The following is a 26,090-nucleotide window of genomic DNA, read 5'->3' as shown; positions in this document are numbered from 1 at the left end:
GGAACACATAACAGTGCTTAGCGGCAGGCCTTTTACTGACACTTTTTTAGTTTATTGTAAATTGTAGTGTGGTGATTACCTATTATACTTAAGTTCGGCATGTGGCATTAATAAACATCGACACATTTCAGTTGTGCCCCCCCATGAACAATGTGCCTGGCTGCAGAGTTCATCTCCCCATCCCTGCAATGATTGGCATTGATAGGCTGCACTGATTGGCAGTATTGATGGGTAGTAATTGGCAGCACTGATGGGCACTGATAGGTGGCACTAATAGGCGTCACTGATTGGCACTAATGGACACTAATAGGTGGCACTAATAGATGGCACTGATAAGCAGCACTGATTGGCACTGATAGGCAGCACTAAGCGGAGCTGATTTGCAGCACTCATGGGCACCGATTGGCACTGATAGGCAGCACTTATGGGCACTGATTGGCAGCACTCATGGACACTGGCAGCATTGATTGGCACTGATAGGCAGCACTGATTGGCATTGATAGCAGCACGGATAGGCAGCACTGATGGGCACTGATAGGCAGCACTCATGGGCACTGATTGGCAGCATTGATTGGCACTGATAGCAGCACTGATAGGCAACACTGATGGGCACTGATTGGCAGCATTGATTGGCACTGATAGCGGCACTGATAGGCAGCGCTCATTGGCACTGATCGACAGCACTGATTGGCACTGATAGGCAGCACTGATAGGCACTGATAGGCAGCACTGATAGACAGCACTGATTGGCAATAATAGACAGCACTGATAGGCAGCACTGATTGACACTGATAGGCAGCACTGATTGGCACTGATGGGCTGCAGTGATGGGCACTGATTGGCAGCATTGATTGGCACTGATGGGCTGCAGTGATGGGCACTGATTGGCAGCATTGATTGGCACTGATGGGCAGCACTGATGGGCACTGATTGGCAGCACTCATGGGCACTGATTGGCACTGATAGGCGGCACTTATGGGCACTGATTGGCAGCATTAATGGGCACTGGCAGCATTGATTGGCACTGATAGGCAGCACTGATTGGCACTGATAGCACCACAGATAGGCACTGATAGACAGCACTCATGGACACTGATTGGGAGCATTGATTGGCACTGATAGGCAGCACTCATGGGCACTGATTGGCAGCATTGATTGGCACTGATAGCGGCACTGATAGGCAGCGCTCATTGGCACTGATAGCGGCACTGATAGACAACACTGATTGGCACTGATAGACAACACTGATTGGCACTGATAGACAACACTGATTGGCACTGATAGACAACACTGATTGGCACTGATAGACAGCACTGATTGGCACTGATAGGCAGCACTGATAGACAGCACTGATAGACAGCACTGATTGGCACTGATGGGCAGCACTGATTGACACTGATGGGCTGCAGTGATGGGCACTGATTGGCAGCATTGATTGGCACTGATGGGCACTGATTGGCAGCATTGATTGGCACTGATGGGCAGCAGTGATTGGCAATGATGGGCAGCAGTGATGGGCAATGATGGGCAGCATGGATTGGCACTGATGGGCAGCATGGATTGGCACTGATGGGCAGCATGGATTGGCACTGATGGGCAGCACTGATTGGCACTGATGGGCAGCAGTAATTGCAACTAATATGCAGCAGCACTCATGGACACTGACAGAGGAGTTTTACATGCAGTAGATTGTGGCAAGAGCTGCTCAGTGTGTGAACCTGTCATGATGTAATGTATCGTGAAATGCATACAGTGAAAAGACCAGCTGTCACAACTCAGGGGTGAAGTCGGGGGAGGGGCGGGACCGAGCAGCTATCAAACAGCCAATGATTGGGCTGCCTAAGAAAGGGGGCGGGGCCACATACATGTAGCGGCCCACCCAGACCACATCCCATTGGCTGTTGTATTCTGCATGCAGTGAGAAGACCAGCTGTTCCAACTCAGGGGTGATGTCGGGGGGAGGGGCGGGACCGAGCAGCTATCAAACAGCCAATGATCGGGCTGCCTAAGAAAGGGGGCGGTGCCACATACATGTAGCGGCCCGCCCAGACCACATCCCATTGGCTGTTCGATTCCGCCCATCCCCGACATCACACCGGAGTTTTGACAGCTCCTCTCTCTCTCCTTGCAAGCAGTTTTACACACAGTGAGCGGCTCACGATCGGATCTGCTGTATGTGAAAGTGATTCACAGGCAGCGCGGGCCACACTGCTTGGATGGAACATTTCACAGTGAATCTCGGGGGACAGCATGGCGATTAGGGTGTGCCCAGGCACCCCCGGCACACCCCGTGTGCACGCCTATGCCTGGCACTATATACCACCTAACCTGGCTCTGTATACCACCTAACCTGGCACTATATACCACCTAACCTGGCTCTGTATATCACCTAACCTGGCACTATACACCACCTAACCTGGCACTATACACCACCTAACCTGGCACTATATACCACCTAACCTGGCTCTGTATACCACCTAACCTGGCCAATGAGGCTGTAGCAATGTTCCTGCATGATGTTAGCCCTCCCACTTCACTTGTTTTTGTGCTTGTTTGCAAAATTAAAGTGGCCAGTTTGGATGAAGTCCAGGGCCAAATTTTTGTCCCAGTCCATCCCTGGTCTCAGGTGTGAATGGGGAGCAGGTGTGTTAAATTTGGTGTTATCGTTCTCACTCTCTAATACTAGTCACTGGAAGTTCAACATGGCACCTCATGGCAAAGAACTCTCTGAGGATCTGAAAAAAAGAATTGTTGCTCTACATAAAGATGCCCTAGGCCACAAGAAGATTGCCAAGACCCTGAAACTGAGCTGCAGCACAGTGGCCAAGACCATACAGTGGTTTAACAGAACATGTTCCACTCAAACAGGCCTCGCCATGGTCGAACAAAGAAGTTGAGTGCAAGTGCTCAGCGTCATATCCAGAGGTTGTCTTTGGGAAATAGCCATATGAGTGCTGCCAGCATTGCTGCAGAGGTTGAAGGGGTAGGGGGTCAGCCAGTCAGTGCCATATGCCGCACACTGCATCAAATCGGTCTGCATGGCTGTTGTCCCAGAAGGAAGCCTCTTCTAAAGATGACGCACAAGATAGCCTGCAAACAGTTTGCTGAAGACAAGCAGACTAAGGACCTGGATTACTGGAACCATGTCCTGTGGTCTGATGAGACCAAGATAAACTTTTTTGGTTCAGATGGTGTCAAGCGTGTGTGGCGGCAACCAGGTGAGTAGTACAAAGACAAATGTGTCTTGCCTACAGTCAAGCATTGTGGTGGGAGTGTCATGGTCTGGGGCTGCATGAGTGCTGCTGGCACTGGTGAGCTACAGTTCATTGAGGGGACCATGAATGCCAACATGTACTGTGACATACTGAAGATTATAATCCCCTCCCTTCGCAGACTGGGCCGAAGGGTAGTATTCCAACATGATAACAACCCTAAACACACCTCCAAGACGACCACTGCCCTGCTAAAGAAGCTGAGGGTAAAGGTGATGGACTAGCCAAGCATGTCTCCAGACCTAAACCCTATTGAGCATCTGTGGGGCATCCTCAAACGGAAGGTGATTGAGTGCAAGGTCTCCAACATCCACCAGCTCCGTGATGTCATCATGGAGGGGTGGAAGAGGACTCCAGTGCAGAGGCATATCTAGTGAAAATGGCACCTATGAAAAGCACTGAAACTGCGCCCCTGTCAAAACATTTGAAACCTATCTTTCAGATAACCTTAACACTGATGCATTAATGGCTGACCAGTGGCAGTAAGTTAATCCCCCCCCATGCTGCATATTACAGAAATTATAAATAGGCAGGGGCATTGCTAGGTGGCAAAAAGACCACTTTTTGCTGAACTTGCTGGATCCTCCTCGGTAACTCCTCTTGGTTGCAGCTTAGGCACTGGCAGCAGCTCTCCAAGCTCCTCCCATCCTACCTCCAGCTGTGAGTGACATCATGCCGCCAGGACGGGACTACTAAGAGCCTTAGGAGGAGTGAAGTGGCAGCGCTGACAGGGATGGCTGGTGTTTGTGCAGGGTGCAGGAGCGCACTGGGCACATTGTTACAGTAAGGTAGAGACTCAGACCACTACAGTACAGCTAGCGGTGGCTACTGTGTACTGTGTGAAGCACTGCCGACACTTCACCTGTGTCCCCCTCCCTCCAGGAAATTGTACCGCCCAGCCCAGGGTATCTGCCCTTTCCATTTACCAGCCCGGCCCTGCTTATAGATCAAGGACATGCAGTCAGGGGAGGCAAGGCCTCACCTGCCATGAACATTAAAAAATGAATAAATAAATACAGCTTCAAGGGTCGTAGCTCGGCGACCTGGGGTCATAGAGACCCTAGATTTTGGGGGTATGTAGCCTAAGAGTTACTCCACCACTGGTAAAAATTTGCTTCTATGACCTATGGCTCCTACGACCTATGGTTCCAGAGATATGGGGCTCCTTGCGCAGCCTGTCAGAAACTAAATACAGAGCGGCCACTTTAAAAAGCTGACACACTCTGCAGCAGACTGAGGGGTTGAGCTCACAGTGCCTCTCCTCACTTCTTGTCAGAGGCACTGAGCTCAATATAAAATATAAAAGACAAATGCTCCCTTCCAGCCAAGCCCTCTTAACTACAAGGAAAAAACATGAGTTTATGGGTATAAGATTTACCCAGAATCCCATGTTTTTCTCACACAGTTAAGAGGGAGAATGAGAATCTGCTGCCTGCTGAAAAGGTACTATCATATATTTATAACACCAGCAAAACAATTTGCTGGTGTTAGGATATAGGTACGAGGGTATGCAGGGGGCAAGAGTACGACAAAAAAGGGGGGGGGGGGGGAGAGGGGAGGGAAGGAGGGGGGTAGGAATAAAAAAAATTATTCCTACCCCCCTCCTTCCCTCCCCTCTTCCCCCCCCCCTTTTTTTGTCGTACTCTTGCCCCCTGCATACCCTCGTACCTATATCCTAACACCAGCAAATTGTTTTGAATTAGGGGAACCATCACCCCTCTGGGGGAATTAATTATTCCTTGCTTTCAATCTGATTCCAGTATCACCATCATTCCATTTTGGGTGCAGTGTGTGCCGCCTGCTGTCCGTTTTCCTTCCCCCCCCCTGTGGGGGGTAATATATGCGTGATCCCTCGCAAGGCAGGTCTGGTCTATTACCCGCTCTCTGATGAGTTGGCCTACTACTGGGGAGGCCAAAGACACAGGAGGGACCATATTCTTTTCATCATGAATACCTAGAACGATCGGGAACTTTGTGACTGGTAATTATGCAATTTATGCAGATATGTTGTGTTACATACAAAAGTCTGTTACCGTTGAGTTTTATGATTTGTTTGATATATGTTTACATTCCTACAGTTGACAACTATCCTCTGAAGAAGACCCAGTTAGGGTCGAAACACGTCAGTATTTTAATATCTATGATCTTGTTGTCCAAAATACATTGTATTGCACATTGTCCCTGCTACGGGCACTGTCCATTGTGTTTTTTATCTTATACTGTACTCCAGTTCATGTCCTGACTCTTTAGGTCAGAACTTATCTGTTTTATACTACTCTTTGTACCAATAAAATTATTTTTTGACCATTCACTTTGTATTCATTGGCTGCTTTATTCTCTAGAGTGTTAGAAAAAAATATATATAATGTTTGGGGGTTCTAAGTAAATTTCTAGCAAAAAAAATGATTTTAACTTGTAAACAACAAGTTTGAAAAATAGGCCCGGTCCTTAAGTGGTTAAAATTCCAAACTCCAGTACTTATAAATCTCCATAGGTGACGCTTTAAATTTTTTTACAGGTTACATGTTTAGAATTACAGAGAAGGTCCAGTGCTAGAATTATTGCTCTCGCTCTAACTATCGCAGCGTATGTAACCTGTATGTATCTGGCTCTGATTCTAGCCAGTGCCTCACCAGCCACTGACCTCACCGCACGTCCCTGTTATAGACAGTACAGCAGTGCGGTGCTAAAAGTAATGGCTGTGCAGCTTGCGCAGCCATTACTTTGACACAGGCTGGTTGTCTGATTCAGAAACCGGCCCACTGAACCATCGGCCCACCGGGAAACTCCCGGTAGTCCCGATGGCCACTTGGCCAGTACATCCCTGCTGCCCAGCCACTCACGAGCGCCCCCTTGGTATGGCACCCATGGCATTTGCCATATGTGCCATACCTTGGATACGCCACTGCGCCAGTGGCAACCTGTGAAGCTCTGATGAACTCCATGCCCAAGAGGGTTAAGGCAGTGCTGGAAAATAATGGTGGCCACACAAAATATTGACACATTGGGCCAAATTTGGAAATTTTCACTTAGGGGTATACTCACTTTTGTTGCTAGCGGTATAGACATTAATGGCTATGTGCTGAGTTATTTTGAGGGGATAGCAAATTTACACGGTTATACAAGCTGTACACTCATTACTTTACATTGTAGCAAAGTGTAATTTCTTCAGTGTTCTCACATAAAAAGATATAATAAAATATTTACAAAAATGTGAGGGGTGTACTCACTTTTGTGAGATACTGTAGATGGCTCCTAGTGCTGGGATTTACTTCTGCAAGCAGGAGGTCACAGGAACCCGGACAGCCAGACGATAAAAAACTGCACTAACACTAGTTTTTTTTTTTTTTATAAAACTGATAACTGGTGTATTTTTTTTTAAATCTTTCTAGAGTTCAGGTTTACATAAACTAGGATCCCTAGGTGTGTCACAGTTACTATACAATACCTCCTCAGGTATCATGTTTTTCTCCTGCCTTTGGTTTAAACAGCAGTCCTAAAGACAAAAGGGAATAAAAAGAAATGTTTTAAGCATATTAGACAACATGTCGCCCTAAAGAGAAACGTAAAATATGGGGTTGGGTCAATAAATTGCAAAAAAGTTTAGTAAAGTTTAAGGCATTCTCTTTTATGACTCCCATTTCTTTCATAAATAAAGAATTACAAAAAAAAAAAAGGGGGAGGGAGAAGAATAGTATGGCCAAAGCTTTTTTGCACTCCAGTGACCCAGAACCAGCCAACAGTGGGCTAAAGCCTCCTGTTGCCTGGCATCACAGAGAGTCAAGTCTCTAGAAAGATCCAAACAATGTGAAAACAACCCAGATACCTACCTGGCAGCTGACGCAGCCTCTCAGAGTGCCACTAAGAGCCTGAGCCAGCCTCTCAGTGGTCATGTGATCACTCAGTTCTCGATTCTTTAGCTGACAGGGGACAGCTGCAGCATCCAACTGATGCTTCAGCCACATATGACATTATTTATGGTTATTTTTATGGCTTCCCACACTTTCATTTCTGCCATGTAAATGCAGAAACGAGCCTAATGCAAGGCTAATAGTGAGCCCAAGTTGTTTATTTTAGGTACACTATAACCTGAACTAACCTTGACAACCTAAATCCTTAATCTTAACTTCTTCAAACCTATATCCAATGTACTATTTGGTGCTAGCCAATCTTTAAGTGAAAAAAAAATCAGCACCAAGATACCAGAGCCCAAACCAACAGCTTAAGGACAGTTTAAATGGAATGTGTTGTATTTTTGGGAACATTTTTCATATTTTGGAGAAAAATACTTTGACAAATCTTAATGTTAAAATCATTTACATCTCAGAAGACCACAAAATGTATTATTTTTATAAATATACAGACCTTCGCAAAAGTTCTGAAAGCATCTAAAATGGGTCGGTAGCCTGTACATCTACAAAGGTTTCCTAGTACAGAATATGAAAGGTATAATAGTCATTCCTTAAACAATACAGCAGGTTACATTACAGCAGCATTACGTTCTTCGAGGCGGTATTACCGGTATGATTAGATTTTTTTTTTCTTTATTCTGATTATGGCTACATGATTAAAAGATGCAAAGTTATGAATTAATTTCACTAGTTGCTGCATGACAAAACATTAAAAAATGATGATCTATCATCAGTCCATATTTTCCTTTCAGTTCAATGGTAAAGTAATAGCGGCTACATGATTAACTTACCATTGTGCGTATTGGCAGCAGCAAATCAGCCACGCCACGTGTTGATGATGAATCTTTTCACATTTATATATTTTTTTGTGTGTATATACAGTAGACGTTAGACAGTAGAGTAAATGTTTGAGAGATGTTGTTTGAGTGAGTGTGATCACTTACACCTGCTTACAGCGCACCACAGACCATGCTGAGTACTGAGAGCTTGTTTGTTAAGTCTCTCTCCTCTGGCTGATAGAAAGCTTGATTGCTATCATACAATCGGGACCAGCACCTGACCAGGAACTTACAAATTCTTCCTCCCTTTCTTATGTTTTATCGTTTTAGACCATCCAAACTGTACATGCTGAAGGGAGGCTATACTTCTATCAGACACAATTTTGGATTGATAGTATTGGTCTGTCCTCCTTCTTTCTCGCTCTACGGTCTCTGAGTCTGTGGTCCCACACATTGCAAATCAAGACTTGGGGTATGCTCTTGGATTTTATGTTTAGTTGTGGCTGCTGGGATTGGTGCATTTTTCTGCATATACCTTTGTAGCCACAACCATTGATAAGTAATATTTGGCTTTTGTTATACACAATAAGTTTTTTACCAAGGTTTATTTTACTTATATTTCCAGTGGCCGGGTGAGGTGACCAGCCAGTCCCCTGGAACTGGCGTTGGTTCATCCTCCTCGTGGGGAGCCGACGTGTCCTTTTTTGGGGGTGCCCTTTTCGGAGCTGTTGTACCTACGGGGATCTATTGCCTGCTCTGGGGCTCAAGCATCTATCGCAGGTGTTCCTCCCCGCTCTATGGTTCTCTCCTTTCCATCCCTCCCCGTTCCATTGTCCTTGGCCTCTGTGGAGCTGTGGCTGATTAATCTCTTCCTACTGGATGCTGGGGATATCCTGGAAAACTTATTGATAACACACATGGTCAGTACTTGTATACACACGTTAATAACAAATGCTTCATTATATATTATATTAGGCTATGCTGTGGATGTTCTAATAACTCCTTATTGTAATACATATGCCTATGAATGTGTTCTTCCTTGTTTGCTCAATTTGTGTCCTGTAATTTTTAGATTTAAAATTCATCGTGACCAAACCTGCTATCCCTGAAGAGGAGAACCTCATCATACCTCGAAACGTTGGGTCATTTTCTATTGTTGTAAATCAATTTTTTCAATAGAATTGGTCATTGTCCTATGTTTACAATTCCCTCCCTTTCACCAATGTGCATCCATTTTAATTATGCATAATTGTCATATGTTATAGTGTCCTTTCTTTAAACCCTTTCAAATAAATATAATATATTTTTATATTTTCTTCTATTTTTGTACTTATGTTGTGAGTGACCCATTCTAAAAGTCCCATTGGAGCATCCAATTTAACAAAGCACAGATCATACAAGCAAAATTTGATTAAGGTTCTTAAAATATTTTGTTCATACAAAGTATCCCTTAAATGGCAAGAAGAACATGTTATTGGGTTATCAATGGGCATTTTGCACATGGTTGGTTTTGAACTGACTTTAGCAGATATTCTTTAGGTTGTATAGGCTAGTTAATGGGCATTTGGTATTTTCAAGGACATTTCCAAATGAATAGCATTTGTAATATAGTAATACAAATTAATGTATTATAAATGGAAAGGGGAAAAAGTGGTTTGATGCCAAGATTAGCACTCTTAAATTTGATCAAGTGGAACATACACTATATTGTCAAAAGTATGCCTTTACATGCACATGAACTTTAATGTCATTCAAGTTTTAGTCCGTAGGGTTCAATTTTGAGTTTGCTCACCCTTTGCAGCTATAACAGCTTCAACTCTTCTGAGAAGACTGTTTACGAGGTTTAGGAGTGTGTCTATGGGAATGTTTGACCATTCTTATTGAAGCACATTTGTGAGGTCAGGTACTGATATTGGACAAGACTCGCAGACTCCTCTCTACTTCATCCCAAAGATCTTCTATCGGGTTGAGGTCATGATGTTTGAGTGGACTTCTTAAAACAAATGCCGCTGTATACAATGGTAACATTATAGCTAATTGTTAATGCTGTGCTTGTCAGCGTTGAAGCGGTCTGGGCTGTGTGAGCTGGTCAGGGTTTTCTTCTGCTTCGGGAACTGCGATGTGCACCGCGGCCTTTCCCCCCCCTCCTCCGTCCACATCTGATGTGGGGTGGGCGGGTGCTGTTGGAGCTGCACTTCGATGCCACGCCCATTGCGCCCGACCTGTGGCGTCACTCTGTGTTTATAAGTCTATCGCCAATATGAGAGGCTGGTCTTGGTGCCATTTGCATGTCAGCTTAGCCGTTCAGGTGATGGCGCCTCCCTATCTTTCTGAACGCTGCGTGATGTTGGCGGTGTGCTGTGGTTGCGCAAATATAAGCTTATTCCCAGGTAGCCCAGCGTCTGTCTGATTCTCTTTCCAATGAACACTATGCACCACTGTGGATCATGATTTTCACGTCACTTTTGTTTATTGATTCTGTCATTAGCTTTTTTTGGTATTTTATCTATTTTGTCTATCCAGCTTTCTAGGTGGTTTATTCCTTCACCTTCTACCTCACCATTCCACACATCTTACTTTTTTCTATTTGGGTTTTGTTTCACTAATGTCACTACTAATATACTTGTACTCACCCTGCACTAATTATGAGTAATGGGTTACACTGTACACTATGGATTTATACATACAGTGGGGCAAAAAAGTATTTATTCAGCCATCACCATTAGTATCTAATACTTTTCACAGAAGCCATCTAGAGACGTTTTGGACAATACCCCTAGCCATATGGGGATCACAATTCCATGGATACTTGTCCACTTTGGATGTTGTTTTGGTTTGCGGTCACGGACCACACTGTCACAGTTCCCGGAAATGATGCCCCCCCGTGGGCTCCCAGTTCTCACTACCACACCTTCAATACACAGCAAATTTGTAGGCAACTTTCCCATCCCATCTTCTGCATTTTTTCCCTTGACATATGCCAGTTTATATGGGAATTTATATATTGTATTTCAGATTTACACCACGTGCTTGCTCCACCACCACGTGGAACAAAATCCACGAAACGCGTCAAGATAATTAGATGGCGTACTTAAATCCATTATGTGTTTACAAGATTCTATATGCAATTTTTCTTCATAATTATCATGTGTTTACAGGATCTCATATGTAATTGTTATTATATTACTACTTTATCTAATTATTATTGATGTGGATTAGAGAGTTCGGAGCTTACATATTCACAACTGTATTGTGTTATCATAAAATATGTGTATGTGTATATATATGAATTTTAATGGGATAATAACCACTACTATTAATTACTGTTTTGTACCTTGTGCTGCCCCAATGGGGCATACAATTTATATAGACTGTTTTCCTAACCATTTTCTATGGACGTTTATATTTAGTTCACATGCTGCCATCTAGTGACCTTTTGTGGTAATGCACTTGTTTTCACATGTTCATTTTCCCTTATGTTATGACACACTTCCTTTGTATGTAATGCTCCACCATTCTTCCTGTGTTTGTACTTCCTGTGTCATGGATGCAGCAACAAGCCACATGTAGCAGGGCACATGTATTGTGCATTATTATAAGCTACAGACAATATCATCTTTTGACTGCATAAATACTACAACCTATTCATCTGTTGGTATCCTGTCATCTGCTGTAACCTGATGTTCAGAATAAAAGCATCTCATGGATGGAATCAGTATTTGGTGAGTTCAAACTATCTGATGAGGATTGTCCTCAATGATTATATCTTATACAGGTCAGGCATAGAGGTCTCACAAGGGATAATCGCTTCACAGCAATCAGAGTCAGAATATACCTTGTTACATACAGATTTATATGAATTAATAAATATGATAATATACATTGACCATTGTATTCTTTGCAGCTGTGTGCTGCATTTAAAGTCCCACTTCCATCTCCCCCTTTTTTACAATGGTAACATAGAAACCATTGTTGTATTTCAGTTGACAGTTGGATCAGTCTACTGTTCTGTTACAGTGGTAAAACAGTAGCTTGACCGTCTGGCATATATCACCTATGGCATGTATTATAAAAAAGTACCATCTAGAGGGTGAATGGAGAATGTTTCTCCCATTGAAACTCAGTATTGTGAAAGGTGCCACACCCATGTGGGGATGGTAAACTTTTCAAATAAAAGGGCAGTGGCATAAGCAGACAAGAGGACTCTAAGATGACTTCACACCAAGGAAAGGACTTCAGCTGAAGACACTTTCGCCTGACCTCCCGCGACAGTTTATAGAGTAAGCCTGGGTCCTTGTTGCCTACAGAGATCGTGGACTCCTTGTAACCCGAGTTAAGTAACTTTTATGCCCTGTACACACGGTCAGATTTTCCGACGGAAAAAGTGCGATCGGATTGTGTTGTCGGAAATTCCGATCGTGTGTGGGCTCCATCGGACTTTTTCCGTCAGAATTTCCGACACACAAAGTTTGAGAGCAGGATATAAAATTTTCCGACAACAAAATCCGATCGGTTAAATTCCGATCGTGTGTACACAAATCCGATGCACAAAGTGCCACGCATGCTCAGAATAAATTAAGAGACAAAAGCTATTGGCTACTGCCCCGTTTATAGTCCCAACGTACGTTTTTTACGTCACCGCGTTCAGAACGATTGGATTTTCCGACATCTTTGTGCGACCGTGTGTATGCAAGACAAGTTTTAGTCAACATCCGTCGGAAAAAATCCATGGATTTTGTTGTCAGAATGTCCGATCAATGTCCGATCATGTGTACAGGACATAAGAGTATTTCTACTGTTTGCAGACCATAGTTTCTGCTTATTTGCTTGGAAGTAGGTAGCATTTTTGCTTGTTATAGGTATAACTGTCAGTCTTGTATTGTATTCCTATAATTGTAATAGTTTTGTATGTACAGCATTTTTCACTTAGTAAAAGCACATTAATATACTGCAGAGGTCTAAGCTTCCTTGCATATAACGCAAAGTAACCCTAATAGACTAAAGCAAAACAATGAGGCCAAATTATTGGTCTGGTGCTTCTTCTATTGGTACGTTTTTCTTCTAGTAACCCGCTGGGAACTTACTGGAGGGTAGCTACATCTGCTGACAGCAGCCAAACCTGAAGCAGCTCTCTCTCTGATCTGAACAGAAAAGTCTAAAGTTGCAAAGCAATTCCAGGAAACAGGTGAATTTCATCACTGAGCCATGGTGAAGTCTCTCTGAACTCAGCACATGAGCAGTTGCAGGAATCTGGATGGGTCAGAGTGTGCCATCTCACTTGCACCTACATCGCAAAACAACTTCAAAAGGCCAAAGCCTCAGTGTCAGGGCATGTTGTACTTCTTGTACCCTGACCCACAGGGTTTCCTGTTGTGACTATCTGGACTGGACCTTAAGAAGGCTTTTCTTGCTCTCAGGTTTGATCTTCTCCCAATGTGTTGCCGAATTTGGCCATTTCTTCACTCAGTCTCCCCTTGTGGGAGATCTGTGCTGAAATGGTTTTGACCTTAGCTTGTGGTTTTTGATCCATTTGTGGCTCATTATTCAAACTGTTCTGTTGTCTTCATTATCCAATCTGTTACCCTTTCTCCTTCACATTTCTCTATCTGTTGTGCCACAGCCCTCAACTGGGCAAACATAGGAGTTATTTTATCATGCAATTCCTTAAGAGGTTATGTTAAAGACTGGGTCTCATGTGAACCTACACTTGCAGAGGGGTTCAGGAAATAAACAGCTACCAAAGCCGCATACACACGAGCGGAATGTCCAACAGAAAAAGTCAGACGGAAGTTTTTCATCGTCTATTCCGATCGTGTGTAGGCCTCATCAGACTTTTTTTCCCGAAAATTCTGACGGACCTAGAAATGGAACATGTTCTAAATATTTCCGATCGGGAAAACCGATCGTCTGTATGCTGTTCCAACGGACCAAAAACGACGCATGCTCTGAATCAAGTACGAGACGGAAGCTTTTGGCTACTGGCTATTGAACTTCCTTTTTTTAGTCCCGTCGTAAGTGTTGTATGTCCTGGACGGTCGAACTTTGGTTTGACCGTGTGTAGGCAAGACCGCTTGAATGGAATTCCATCGGAGAAACCTTCGGAGTTTTTTCCGACGGCAAAACCGTTCGTGTGTATGCGGCATAAGTGTATCCACAAAATACTTAAGCCTCGACAAAGTCAGAAAGTTCACTTAATTTACTCTAATCTGAGCTCTCAACATCCATTAGCACACACATCCTCAAAATCCTCAGAAAGGTAGTAAAGTGTATTTCCTGAAGCCTGCAGCTTCCTGCATCACTGCTCACATTCAATCTAGCAAGGTAGTAGTTAGGGCTGCCTTTTTTACATAATGATTTTTGTTTTTAATTGATTAGTATTTTAGGCACTACTGTTGTCCACCAAACTCCCTTTTGTCTATAATCTAGGATCCTGGAACATACCAGTTTATTCAGATGTGTTCCATCTGAATAAACTGGCATATTCCAGGATCCCAGATTATAGACAAAAGGGAGTTTGGTAGGTTGGTGGACAACAGTAGTGCCTAAAATACTAATCAAGTATGGAATATTCTCTGCATGCACAATTTAAGGTTTAACTTCAATAATGACCAGAGTACCTCCAGCTCTTGAAAAAGCATGAGCCATTTTGAGGGGGAGGGGGGGTTCATAATTCATTTAATTGATGGTGTTGACATTTTATGTGAGAAGGCAACAATAAATTGGATTATGTTGAACAGGGAAACAGGTATCACATAATTTTATCAGTTTCCGATATCCAGTGAGCACCTGCATCTAGTACCACAACTCAAGATGATTGAATTACTGCAAAATATAGTTCTTAAAGATTAGCAGGAGAAACATAATATAATAAAATCCACACATTGAGACTTGTGCAAACAAAGCAGTATATACAGTCAGGTAGATAAATATTGGGACATCGACACAATTCTAATCTTTTTGGCTCTATACACCACCACAATGGATTTGAAATGAAACAAACATGATGTGCTTTAACTGCAGACTTTCAGCTTTAATTTGAGGGTATTTACATCTAAATCAGGTGAACGGTGTAGAAATTACAACAGTTTGTATATGTGCCTCCCACTTTTAAAGGGACCAAAAGTAATGGGACAATTGGCTGCTCAGCTGTTCCATGGCCAGGTGTGTATTATTCCCTCATTATCCCATTTATCCCAGGAACAGAAGACAGTTGCAGTAGAGGCCTGGCAGAGCATCACCAGGGATGAAACCCAGCGTCTGGTGATGTCTATGCGTTCCAGACTTCAGGCTGTAATTGACTGCAAAGGATTTGCAACCAACTATTAAAAAGTGAAAGTTTGATGGATGATTGTTAATCTGTCCCATTACTTTTGGTCCCTTAAAAAGTGGGAGGCACATATACAAACTGTTGTAATTCCTGCACCGTTCACCTGATTTGGATGTAAATACCCTCAAATGAAAGCTGAAAGTCTGCAGTTAAAGCGCATCTTGTTCATTTCATTTCAAATCCATTGTGGTGGTGTATAGAGCCAAAAAGATTAGAATTGTGTCGATGTCCCAATATTTATGGACCTGACTGTATTTTACCATACTGGATCTGTAAGAGGTTATTTTAAGGGGAAGGTCTCCAGCCTTTTAAATGTGGTTGCTTTTTTAACCCCTTGTAAATTAAAATGAAATACAATTGACATATCATACTACCAAAAGAATAACTAAAGAGAAAGTCACTCATAGAACATCACCATAAAAACTGACTTGTTGGCAATCCACGAAATGCTATATTTCTACCAGGTTTTCCAATATGTTGTAACATTCCCAAAATTGTGGAAATATCAATTGATTAGAAATAGCAGATAATCAAATGTTAATGGGAATATAAAATGAAGGCAGGGTTCTCAGCTTGTATATTAAATAGAATAGGTTGGGGAAATGCCTATGCAAAATGTATGCTGTATAGTTTGTACCAAGAACAATTGGTAGAAAACTGAACAGTTACAGCCAAATGAATGGGCTACGTGAAAGTAACTCTGAATTAAAAAGATTAGAAGAACGTAATTAAAAAACAAAATTTGATTACTAATTTTCTCAATTTTTCATAAAGAAGGAGATGTTCATTATTTATAAAGAGGTCTTAAAAGTACCCCCCTTATGCACATCAATACCTTTATCAAATTGATTGGAATTTGGGGTTGGAGATTACATTAAGAGGTGTGGCCAAGTATTTTGAGGACCTTAGGCATATAGAATATTTAAAAAACAGGGGTGCAACCGTGCCCCCTTAATACGGCATTAACACAAACATTCGGTTTCCCTGAATGTTCTTCAAAATAACAACCACAATGTTATTCATTTTACAGAATGGAATGTCAGAGCACCTACCAGATAGGCTGGACAAAATATCTTCAGTGCTGGGCTCTGGATTGTTTCTCAGTAATGTGTACATGGACATCACCATTCCGGGGCTACAAAACCCACACTGGGAGCCATGGGCTTTTGCTAACCTCTCCTAAAAAGGAGGACAGCACATTCAGTCAGATATAACAGCAACAGGCTAACAAATCATTTCCAAGAGGTGTAGTTCTGCTTCCTAATACTACAAGCTGCAAAAAATAAATAAATAAACCCCATACACCACCACAAACTTCTGACTGTAGACTGGGAACACTTGCCCCCCCCCCCCTCCAAATCTGAATCATAAACAGTGGAGCTCTTGTTTTTCCTCACACTGTATATTACTTGTATAGTACTGCCTCTAGCTACATTTAATATGTTTTATGGTGTTGATGGTTTTCTAAAGGCAAAACCGGGTGCTGAAGATGCACTTTGGAAATTGTCCCAGAGCTTAGTAAATGCGGTGAAATTTCATGTGCAAAAAAAAAATACCCACTCACATGCAAGTGAAAAAAAAAAAACACTTCACACAAAAAAGAATGTTGCTTGCGCATAATGTATGATGAAGTCAGCAGAGCTTCACCACACTCACTAAACTCTGGGGAATATTCCCTTGCAAAGTGAACAGCCTATTTGCCTTTAGTAAATCAACTCCTGTAATCCCAGATGTCTAGAAATCTCTGCATTCTTATCAAATATTTATGAAGTGTAAGATCTTCTATGTACGAAGTGCATAAATCTGTGCTACCCAACCAGATTTCAGTTCACTGTAATTATACATATGAAATATGATTTGGGGTTACTGCACTTAAATTAAAGTGTACATAACCAGCATTGGACTTCATTTTTTGCTCTCGTATGAACCAGTAAATATAGTAGAAAATTGAAAGTATTTTGTTACATCTGTTTGAGAAGTACAAAAAAAAATGTTAATCTTGCCAGATTTCTTGTAAACCGATAAGTCCCTGTGCTCTCTGCCTCTGTTCCCAGCCATCTTTAAAGGACTACAGGACACCTTACCACAAAATTTTGAAAAAAGGGGGGAGGGGGGAGTGTTTCATGGAATACAATATGGTCAGTGTGTGTTACCCAAGTACAGGAAGTAATTGGAAAGCTCATCAATGGACAGAGCTGAAAGCAAAAAAACACATTTTTAAAGTAAAGAAAAAGCTAAAATTCATGATTTTTACTCCATATCTTCTTGTCCATGTGACAACTGCACACCAAGTTTCTTGTTCACAGGGACTGCAAATGAAAAATATCTAGAGGTCAACCGATATGTGTTTTTCTCTGGCAGATGCCAATATTTAGAAATCGCGGTGGCCGATGGCCGATATATGATGCCGATTTTTTTGGGCCGATATGTTAGACCGATTTTTTTTTTTTTTCCCTTCATCTCATAAAATCTAACAGTTAGAACCCTTTCACACTGGGGCGTTTTTCAGGCGCTTTTGGGCTAAAAATAGCGACTGTAAAGTGCCTGCAAAACGGCTCCCCTGCAGTCTCAGCGTGAAAGCCCGAGTGCTTTCACACTAAGCCGATGCGCTGGCAGGATGTTAAAAAAAGTCCCGCAAGCAGCATCTTTGGAGCGGTGCATCCCGCCGCTCCACCACTCCTACCCATTGAAATGGAAATGAATGCACACCGCTGCCGAAGCGCCTGCAAAGCGCTTCGGCAGCGGCGCATTTAACCCCTTCCTCGGCCGCTAGCTGGGTTATAAGCGCCCCGCTAGCAGCCGAATGGCGCCGCTAAAATGACGATAAAGCGCCGCTAAAACTAGCAGTGTTTTACCGTCAACGCATGCCCGCTCCAGTGTGAAAGCAGCCTTAAGTAATAAGTGATACAGAAATTTTTTCACATTTAAACATTTATTAAACAAAACAAACCTCCAATCAGTTCACTTGTATGTATAATTTAGATAAAAAAAAAAAACCTATATCTTAAATATTAAATACACAAAAACAGGTAATCAAAACTTTTGGACGAAAAAAAATGGGTTAACTTTACTGCTTAGTTTTTTTTTTAAATTCATTAGTGTATTTTTTTTTTTTTAAATTGCGTTTGAAAGACCGCTGCGCAAATACTGTGTGACATAAAATATTGCAACAACCGCTATTTTATTCCCTAGGGTCTCTGCTAAAAAATATATATATATAATGTTTGGGGGTTCTAAGTGATTTTCTAGCAGAAAATACAGGATTTTTACTTGTAAGCAACAAGTGTCAGAAAAGATTTAGTCTTTAAATGGTTAAACTGAGAGCTTCTACACACAGAGTTCAGTCCATTGATAAGTATAAACATTGTATCTTTTCAGCTTCTTTTATCAGACTTGGCAGGCTGCCCAGAGAGGAGAGATGTGCAACTTGCTTTGACTTCTATTACAGAAGTCATTTGCAAGTCACGCTGAAGTTATAATCAGCTTTTTTATCAGCACAATCAGCCGATGCCGATTAAATAAAAAACGCCAAATATCGGCCGATATATCGATCGACCTCTAGAAATATCTCCTCATTAAGGTCAAGGACAGACATAAAACCCTGGAAAAAAAAAAAGTCCAATCTAATCAGCAGAATGAATCAATCAGCAACAGGCTATTTTATTTTTATTTTTTAACCCCCTTAAGAGACAACATACCTCAACAGTAGTAACCACACTTACCTGAACTGGATGAAGCCTTGTAACCGAATTGCCAATTCCTTCTGTTGTGGTAACAGCCATCAAGTGCAGGGAACAAATGGGCAGCAGACAGGCGGTGGCTGGATAGTGTCTACAGCTTTGTAAAGGACTGTAATATCTCTTCTGTCACTGAAGACTGTTATAATAACTTTAAGTGCTTATAATTAAGATGCAGTGTTAAAACAGAACATGAGAAAAATATCTTTTATGACCAATATGAGATATATCTGCGACCAGCCACCGATAAAGCATGGGCTTTATGCATGATGAACAGGTTGGAAACCCCATTCATGCGATTATGAGCACTTCAACAATTAGAAGTGCTCAATCCCACTCTGAGTGAACGCATGACTCAGCTGTAACAATAGATTCTGTAGCTATTGACTCTGCAGACAGTTGACGACTTCTGACCACTATGCACTTCAGAATGCACTGACCCTGCTCTATCATTTTACCTAGCCTACTACTTTGTGGCTGAGTTGCTGTTGTACATACCACTAACAGGTGACCGTGGAATATTTAGCAGCAAATTTCATGGATGGACTTATTTCACAGGTGGCAACCTATCATGGTACCACGCTAAAATTCACTGAGCTCCTGAGAGCAATTCATTCTTTCACAAATGTTTCTAGAAGCAATTATTTATATATATATATATATATATATATATATATATATATATTAAAAGCAGTATTCATTGGTACAGTAGTTACCCCCCATCTCTGCAGATGCTAGAAAGCCACATACATACCATTGAGCTGTCAGATTGGAACACAAAAACAGACCATTGATTTTAGAGACACAATAAAAATACGAATAAGTTGAGTATGTGTTAATCAAGAACAAAGTGCTTTGCAAGTAAGTTTATGCTAGAAAGCACTTACTTCATTTATCTACTATGACCTATTGCTGGATCTGGGGCATGCACGCGCGCTGCCGGCACCCCAGTCCCGCTATGATTGGACACAGCGGGACCCGCCAATCGTTCCGAGAGAGACAGAACGGGGGTCTGCCTGTTTAAACAAGGCAGATTGCCATTCCGTGAAAAGGGGAGATAGTGATACTGTGTTTCTGCTAAGCAGGAATAGGGATCTCTGCCTTCCCACAGTGCAAACACTCCACACACAGTTAGCAAGCACTCCCTAGGAACACATTTAACCCTTTGATCGCCCCTGATGTTATACCCTTCCCTGCAAGTTTTATTAGTAAAGTGACAGTGCATATTTTTAGCACTGATCACTGTATTAGTGTCACTGATCCCCAAAAAGTGTTACTTAGTGTCCTATTTGTCCGCCGCAATGTCGCAGTCCCACCATAAGTCGCTAATCGCTGTCATTACTAGTAAAAAAGAAAATAATTTTAAAAAAATTCCATAAATCTATCCCATAGTTTGTAGACACTATAACTTTTGCACAAACCAATCAATATACGCTTATTGTATTGGATATGTTTTATAGCAGAAAGTAAAAAAAAAAAATATATATATATATATATATATATATATATATATATATATATATATATATATATTTTTTTTTTTTTATAATTGTCCTTTTATTCAGAACGCAACAAATAAATAAAAAAACTGCAGAGTTGATCAAATACCACCAAAAGAAAGCTCAATTTGTGGGAAAAAAAGGGACATTTTATTTGGGTACAGTGTCGCATGACTGCGCAATTGTCAGTTAACTGCTTCAGCCCCGGAAGATTTTACCCCCTTCCTGACCAGAGCACTTTTTGCGATTCGGCACTGCGTCGCTTTAACTGACAATTACGTGGTCCTGCAACGTTGCACCCAAACAAAATTGACGCCCTTTTTTTCCCACAAATAGAGCTTTCTTTTGGTGGTATTTGAACGCCTCTGCGGTTTTTAATTTTTGCGCTATAAACAAAAAAAAGGGCGACAATTTAGAGAAAAAAAGCAATATTTTTTGCTTTTTGGTATAATAAATATCCCCCAAAAATATATAAAAAAAAATTTTTTTCCCTCAGTTTAGACCGATATGTATTCCTCATATTTTTGGTTAAAAAAATCGTAATAAGCGTATATTGATTGGTTTGCGCAAAAGTTATAGCGTCTACAAAACATTGGATAGATTTATGACTTTTTATTATTAATTTTTTTTTTTTTACTAGTAATGGCGGCGATCTGCAATTTTTATCGGGACTGCGACATTATGGCAGACACATCGGACAGTTTTGACACATTTTTTGGACCATTGGCATTTTTACAGCGATCAATGCTATATATGTAAAATTGCATTGATTACTGTAAAAATGCCACTGGCAGTGAATGGGTTAACCACTAGGGGGCAGTGAAGGGGTTAAGTGTGTCCTCATGTGTGCTCTAATTGAAGGGGGGTGGGACTATGCAGGGGAGATGACAGATCGCTGTTCATACTCTGTATGAACAGACGATCTGTCTGTTCTCATATGATAACATAGCATATAAAGTGCAATAGTGCCCACACCAAAAGAAACTCTACTTAAAACAAATGTCCAAGGCATAATAAAATCCCATCTGTGAAAAACAGCACCATAAAAAAGTCACAAAATAAGAATGTGAACTTAAATGTCAACCAAAAATATTATATAAAGTATAAAAACCAACAGTTCATCAAAAATTGATATGTGTGTTAGCAAAAATAGCCATAATAATAGTCCCACATAAGTGATGTGCAAAATTTCTGTATAAATTGCCAAGGAATCCAAAGTGACCACAGTGCTCAGCAGATCAGGTGACCACAGTGCTCCCCCTTAAGGGTCCCCACTCACCAGCTAATGTTACCCTTGCAGGGGTAAATGGCATATATAGATAATCGGGGGTTAGATGTCCCTTGGTAGATCCTCCCGCAGATTCACGCTAGCCTAGCGTGGTATCCCTTAATGGCTCATCCAGTCAATCCTCCAGATCAGGATATCCAAACCGATCTCCTATTCAGGAATTTCCAATCACAGTTTCCAGCAAGTGTTCAGTGAAATCCCAGGGATAAATCCTCATAAAGAAGAGATAGGGCTCCCATAGTGTAGTATAATGATTATTTATTAAAAAGTCAGATTAAAAACCAAACAACGAACTTCCTAGCAAGTGGGTAAATCCTAAAAACTACTACGAACTAGGTCAATTCAGTGTGTGCAGGGGCCGGTTCGCAGTGTGCGCTCCAACTGCATTCCAAGCTCCCTGCTATCGTACCGGAGCTACGCACTCACGCTATTTCCGGTACGATAGCAGGGAGCTTGGAACACTGCGAACCGGCCCCTGCACACACTGAATCGACCTAGTTCGTAGTAGCCTTTAGGATTTACCCATTTGCTGGGAAGTTCGTTGTTTGGTTTTTAACCTGACCTTTTAATAAATAATCCTTATACTACACTATGGGAGCCCTATCTCTTCTTTATGAGAATTTATCCCTGGGATTTCACTGAACACTTGCTGGAAACTGTGATTAGAAATTCCTGAGTAGGAGATCGATTTGGATATCCTGATCTAGGGGATTGACCGGATGAGCCATTAAGAGATACCACGCTAGGCTATCGGTGAATCTGCGGGAGGATCTACCAAGGGACATCTAACCCCCGGTTATCTATATATGCCGTTTGCCCCTGCAGGGGTAAAAGGAGCTGGTGAGTGGGGACCCTTAAGGGGGAGCACAAGAGTCACCTGACCTGCTGAGCACTGTGGTCACTTTGGAGTCCTTGGCAATTTATACAGCAATTTCGCACATCACTTATGTGGGACTATTATTATGGCTATTTTTGCTAACACACATATCAATTTTTGATGAACTGTTGGTTTATACTTTATGTATAAAACGGACATACATGTATCCCTATGGAGCGTCGGATGTCAGCGGTGATATGTCCGCTGACATTCGACCCGCTCCGATCCGAAAAGTGTAACGGAGGAAAACCCTACTTTTCCATCCGTTTTCGGATCGGATCGGGTGACGACGGACTCGTCAACATCCGATCCCCCATAGGGGAGATCGGCGCTCTGACAGGTCCGTCGCTGGTCATTTTCCTGCTCAGCGGGGATCGGCGGAGCGATCCCCGCTGAGCAAGCGGGTGTTCACGGGACGGATCATCACCGATCCGCCCCATGTGAAAGAGCCCTTAGGGTTAATCATATAACCAATGTTTTAAGTAAAGTTTCTTTTGGTGTGGACACTATTGCACTTTATATGCTATGTTATCATATGTGATTCTAACTACAATTAATATCACTTATAGAGCACATTAGTTTTTGGGTGATACACCACTGTTGAATATATGGAGAGTGGTTGTAGTGCCACTCACCTCATTTCTTCTTTTTATTACTTTTTAATATAGCCCCTTAGGGGAGTCTATTAGGGGAGGCTGCAACCCTTGTTTGATCCTAAGCACGGAGCTTCTACCATTTTTTGGATCTGTCTGTTCTCCCCTCAGAGAACCGGAAACTGTGTGTTTACACACACAGATCCCGGTTCTTTGTGTGCCCGGAGCGATCATGGGAGCCTGTTGGTAATCACGACCACCAGGCACTCACATCAGCTCCATAGGCGAGCAGGGGGCACGCCCGTGCCCCCTAGTGGCCATCTATGTTACCGCCATAACATGACGGCGATTCGCGCAGCTGAGCCATGTTGCCGCAGTACAACTGCGGCGGCTGGTCGGCAAGTGGTTAAAGCAACGCAGTGTCGTATCGCAAAAATGGCCTGGTCATGAAGGGGGGTAAACCTTCCGGAGGGCAAGTGGTTAAAAGCATAATTGTGCCTTCAGTACATTGATCTTTTAAAACATCTTTCTTGCTCTCAAATTTTACATTTTCCTATCTTCGCTCCTCCTAGATCTTTTGGGTAGAGCATACCCAGTCATGTCTAGGACTAGCATCGCTGCCATAAATGTGTTCTGGATGCTGTATACAGCCTCCTTACGTAAAGTCTTCCAGCCAGGACACACATGCTTAGTGGAATCACAAATTATTTCTATTCAAAGGCTGTCCGTGGTTATTTTTTTTGGAAGGGCCAGCCACCACTATAACTAAACAGGGATTTTTGTGCATGCGTGGCCCAGAAGATTTTCTGATGAAGCTTTGAGGTTCCTAACAGGCTGTGTAGTAAAGATCTACAAGGATTAGGGACAACAAAGTGTAGATTTGGGAGAGAGTTTTTTAAAGAGAAGAGAATTGTGCAAACATTATAGCTATCCTTTATTATATTCTTTAAATTAACATTAAATTAATACATTAACATTTATTCAGATTCCAAATTTAACCACTTGCCTACCGGGCTAATTCGGACATGTCTCTCATATATGTAAAAATCATTGTTTCAATGAATTCAATCAATCAAATGTTTTTTTTTTGCTAGAAAATTACTTAGAACCCCCAAACATTATATATTTTTTTAGCAGGGGCCTTAGGGAATAAAATAGCTATCGTTGCAATTTTTTATGTGACAGTTTTTGCGCAGCGATTTTTCAAACTCAATTTATAACCCATTTTTTTGTAAAATATGAAAGATGATGTTACACCGAGTAAATAGATACCCAACATGTCATGCTTTAAAACTGCGCACGCTCCTGGAAAAGCACCAAACTACTGCACTTAAAAATCCCTATAGGCGACGCTTAGAAAATTTCTACACGTTACCACGTAGAAAAGGTACCACGTTACGACATTCGCGGTGATACCCCACGTGTGGTTTGAACACTGTTTACATATGTGGGCGTGACCTACGTATGCGTTCACTACTGTACGGGGGGATGGGGAAGCTTTAAATGTTTTTTTTTTTATTATCATTTCTTTTATTAAATTTTTATTAATTTTTTACACTGTCCCTTTAAACTTTTTTTTTATCACTTTTATCGCTATTGCAAGAAAAATGTAAACATCCCGATAGCAATACAGCATGACAGGTCCTCTTTATGAAGAGATCTGGGTCTATAAGACCCCAAATCTCTCCTCTAACTTTAAAAGCAAAAGATAAAAAAAAAAGCCTAGTTTACATGCCAGAGGAAGGAGATGATGTCACAATGTCACTTCGATTCTCCAAGGCCATAGAGATGAACGGAGGCCATCTTGCTTTCACTAATCTCTATTGCAAGCCATCGTCAGTGCTGAATGGATCACAGGCTTCACCGATTAGTCAGTTAAGATCAGGAAAAACCGGGAAGCGGCGGGAGGGGGGCAGCCACCGCTTCTAAAAGTGATCCAGTGGTGAATCCGCTGGTTGAAAAAGTGGAGAATTGTGGGCTGAAAAAAAAAAACAATTATTGCATATTGCTACAGCCACAACCCCAGTATTCCACTTGCTGACCAGGACGTCATTTGTCTATGGCCCAGTCACCAAGTGGTTAAAACAGAACTAAACTCTGCAGATACCTATCTTTGCTTCAGCAATCCACTGTCTTCCCTCACTAGCTTCAACATCTTTTCCCTGGCTTCTTCTGGGTGATGGCTGCTGAGACGGCCGATGATTTCAGATTTCATAATTCGGACATCGCCTGTCTGCTGTAGTGCCATGAGCACTGTCTATTGAACTATTGGACTGTCTATTGCTTTTTTCTGTTGATCCCAGCATTTGATCCCAGGACTATTGTGCGCTACAGTGTACTGCCCGTTTACTCTCTATTTCATCCCATCTCATCTCTCTGGAACGGGCTACCTGCCTTTTCCCACCGGGACCAGAGGAATAGAGGGAGACGCAGACGCAGAGGGAGACGCAAGGAGATGCCCAGAGGCCCCCGTGCAGCCAGGAAAGAGCTTGGTACCGGACCTGTTACACGTAGCGCCCTACTTACCAGTTACTATCCCTTGCAATCACAGGCAGGCTCTGTGTTTCAGAGTCCCGCGATACCTGCGGTGCCGGCGTCACCTGAGCTGCTGCCCTCAAAGCCCTCTGAGTGTAATCAGGAGCTGAGTCCTGTTGTGAGCTGAGACCCGCCGAATAAAGCCGAGCGGGTACCTGCGCTATCCGGATCACCAAGCGTGGATGCTCGAGACACTCAGGACACTCGGGACACTTGAGACTTACAGTCTCTAACTGTGAACGTGCGGATATCAGAAGGCAATCCACAGGTTT

At 42.2% G+C, this 26,090-nt stretch overlaps 1 protein-coding gene across 1 annotated transcript in view; it reads right to left on the bottom strand.

Moving 5' to 3' along the window:
* Positions 1-26,090, bottom strand: part of LOC141146728 (aldehyde oxidase 1-like) — a 303,420-nt gene that overhangs the window by 246,575 nt on the left and 30,755 nt on the right. The window contains exons 4-7 of the mRNA XM_073633238.1: positions 19,012-19,120; positions 16,342-16,468; positions 7,638-7,699; positions 6,721-6,768 (exon numbers count right to left, since the gene is read on the bottom strand). Coding sequence (XP_073489339.1) covers positions 6,721-6,768; positions 7,638-7,699; positions 16,342-16,468; positions 19,012-19,120 — 346 coding nt within the window. The remainder of the gene's footprint in view (positions 1-6,720; positions 6,769-7,637; positions 7,700-16,341; positions 16,469-19,011; positions 19,121-26,090) is intronic.

This window comes from Aquarana catesbeiana, linkage group LG06 (genome assembly GCF_042186555.1).
Source record: "Aquarana catesbeiana isolate 2022-GZ linkage group LG06, ASM4218655v1, whole genome shotgun sequence".
In the NCBI taxonomy this organism is placed as follows: domain Eukaryota; kingdom Metazoa; phylum Chordata; class Amphibia; order Anura; family Ranidae; genus Aquarana; species Aquarana catesbeiana.
The sequence above is the reverse complement of the archived record's forward strand: the minus strand, read 5'-3'. Positions and strand labels throughout refer to the sequence as shown.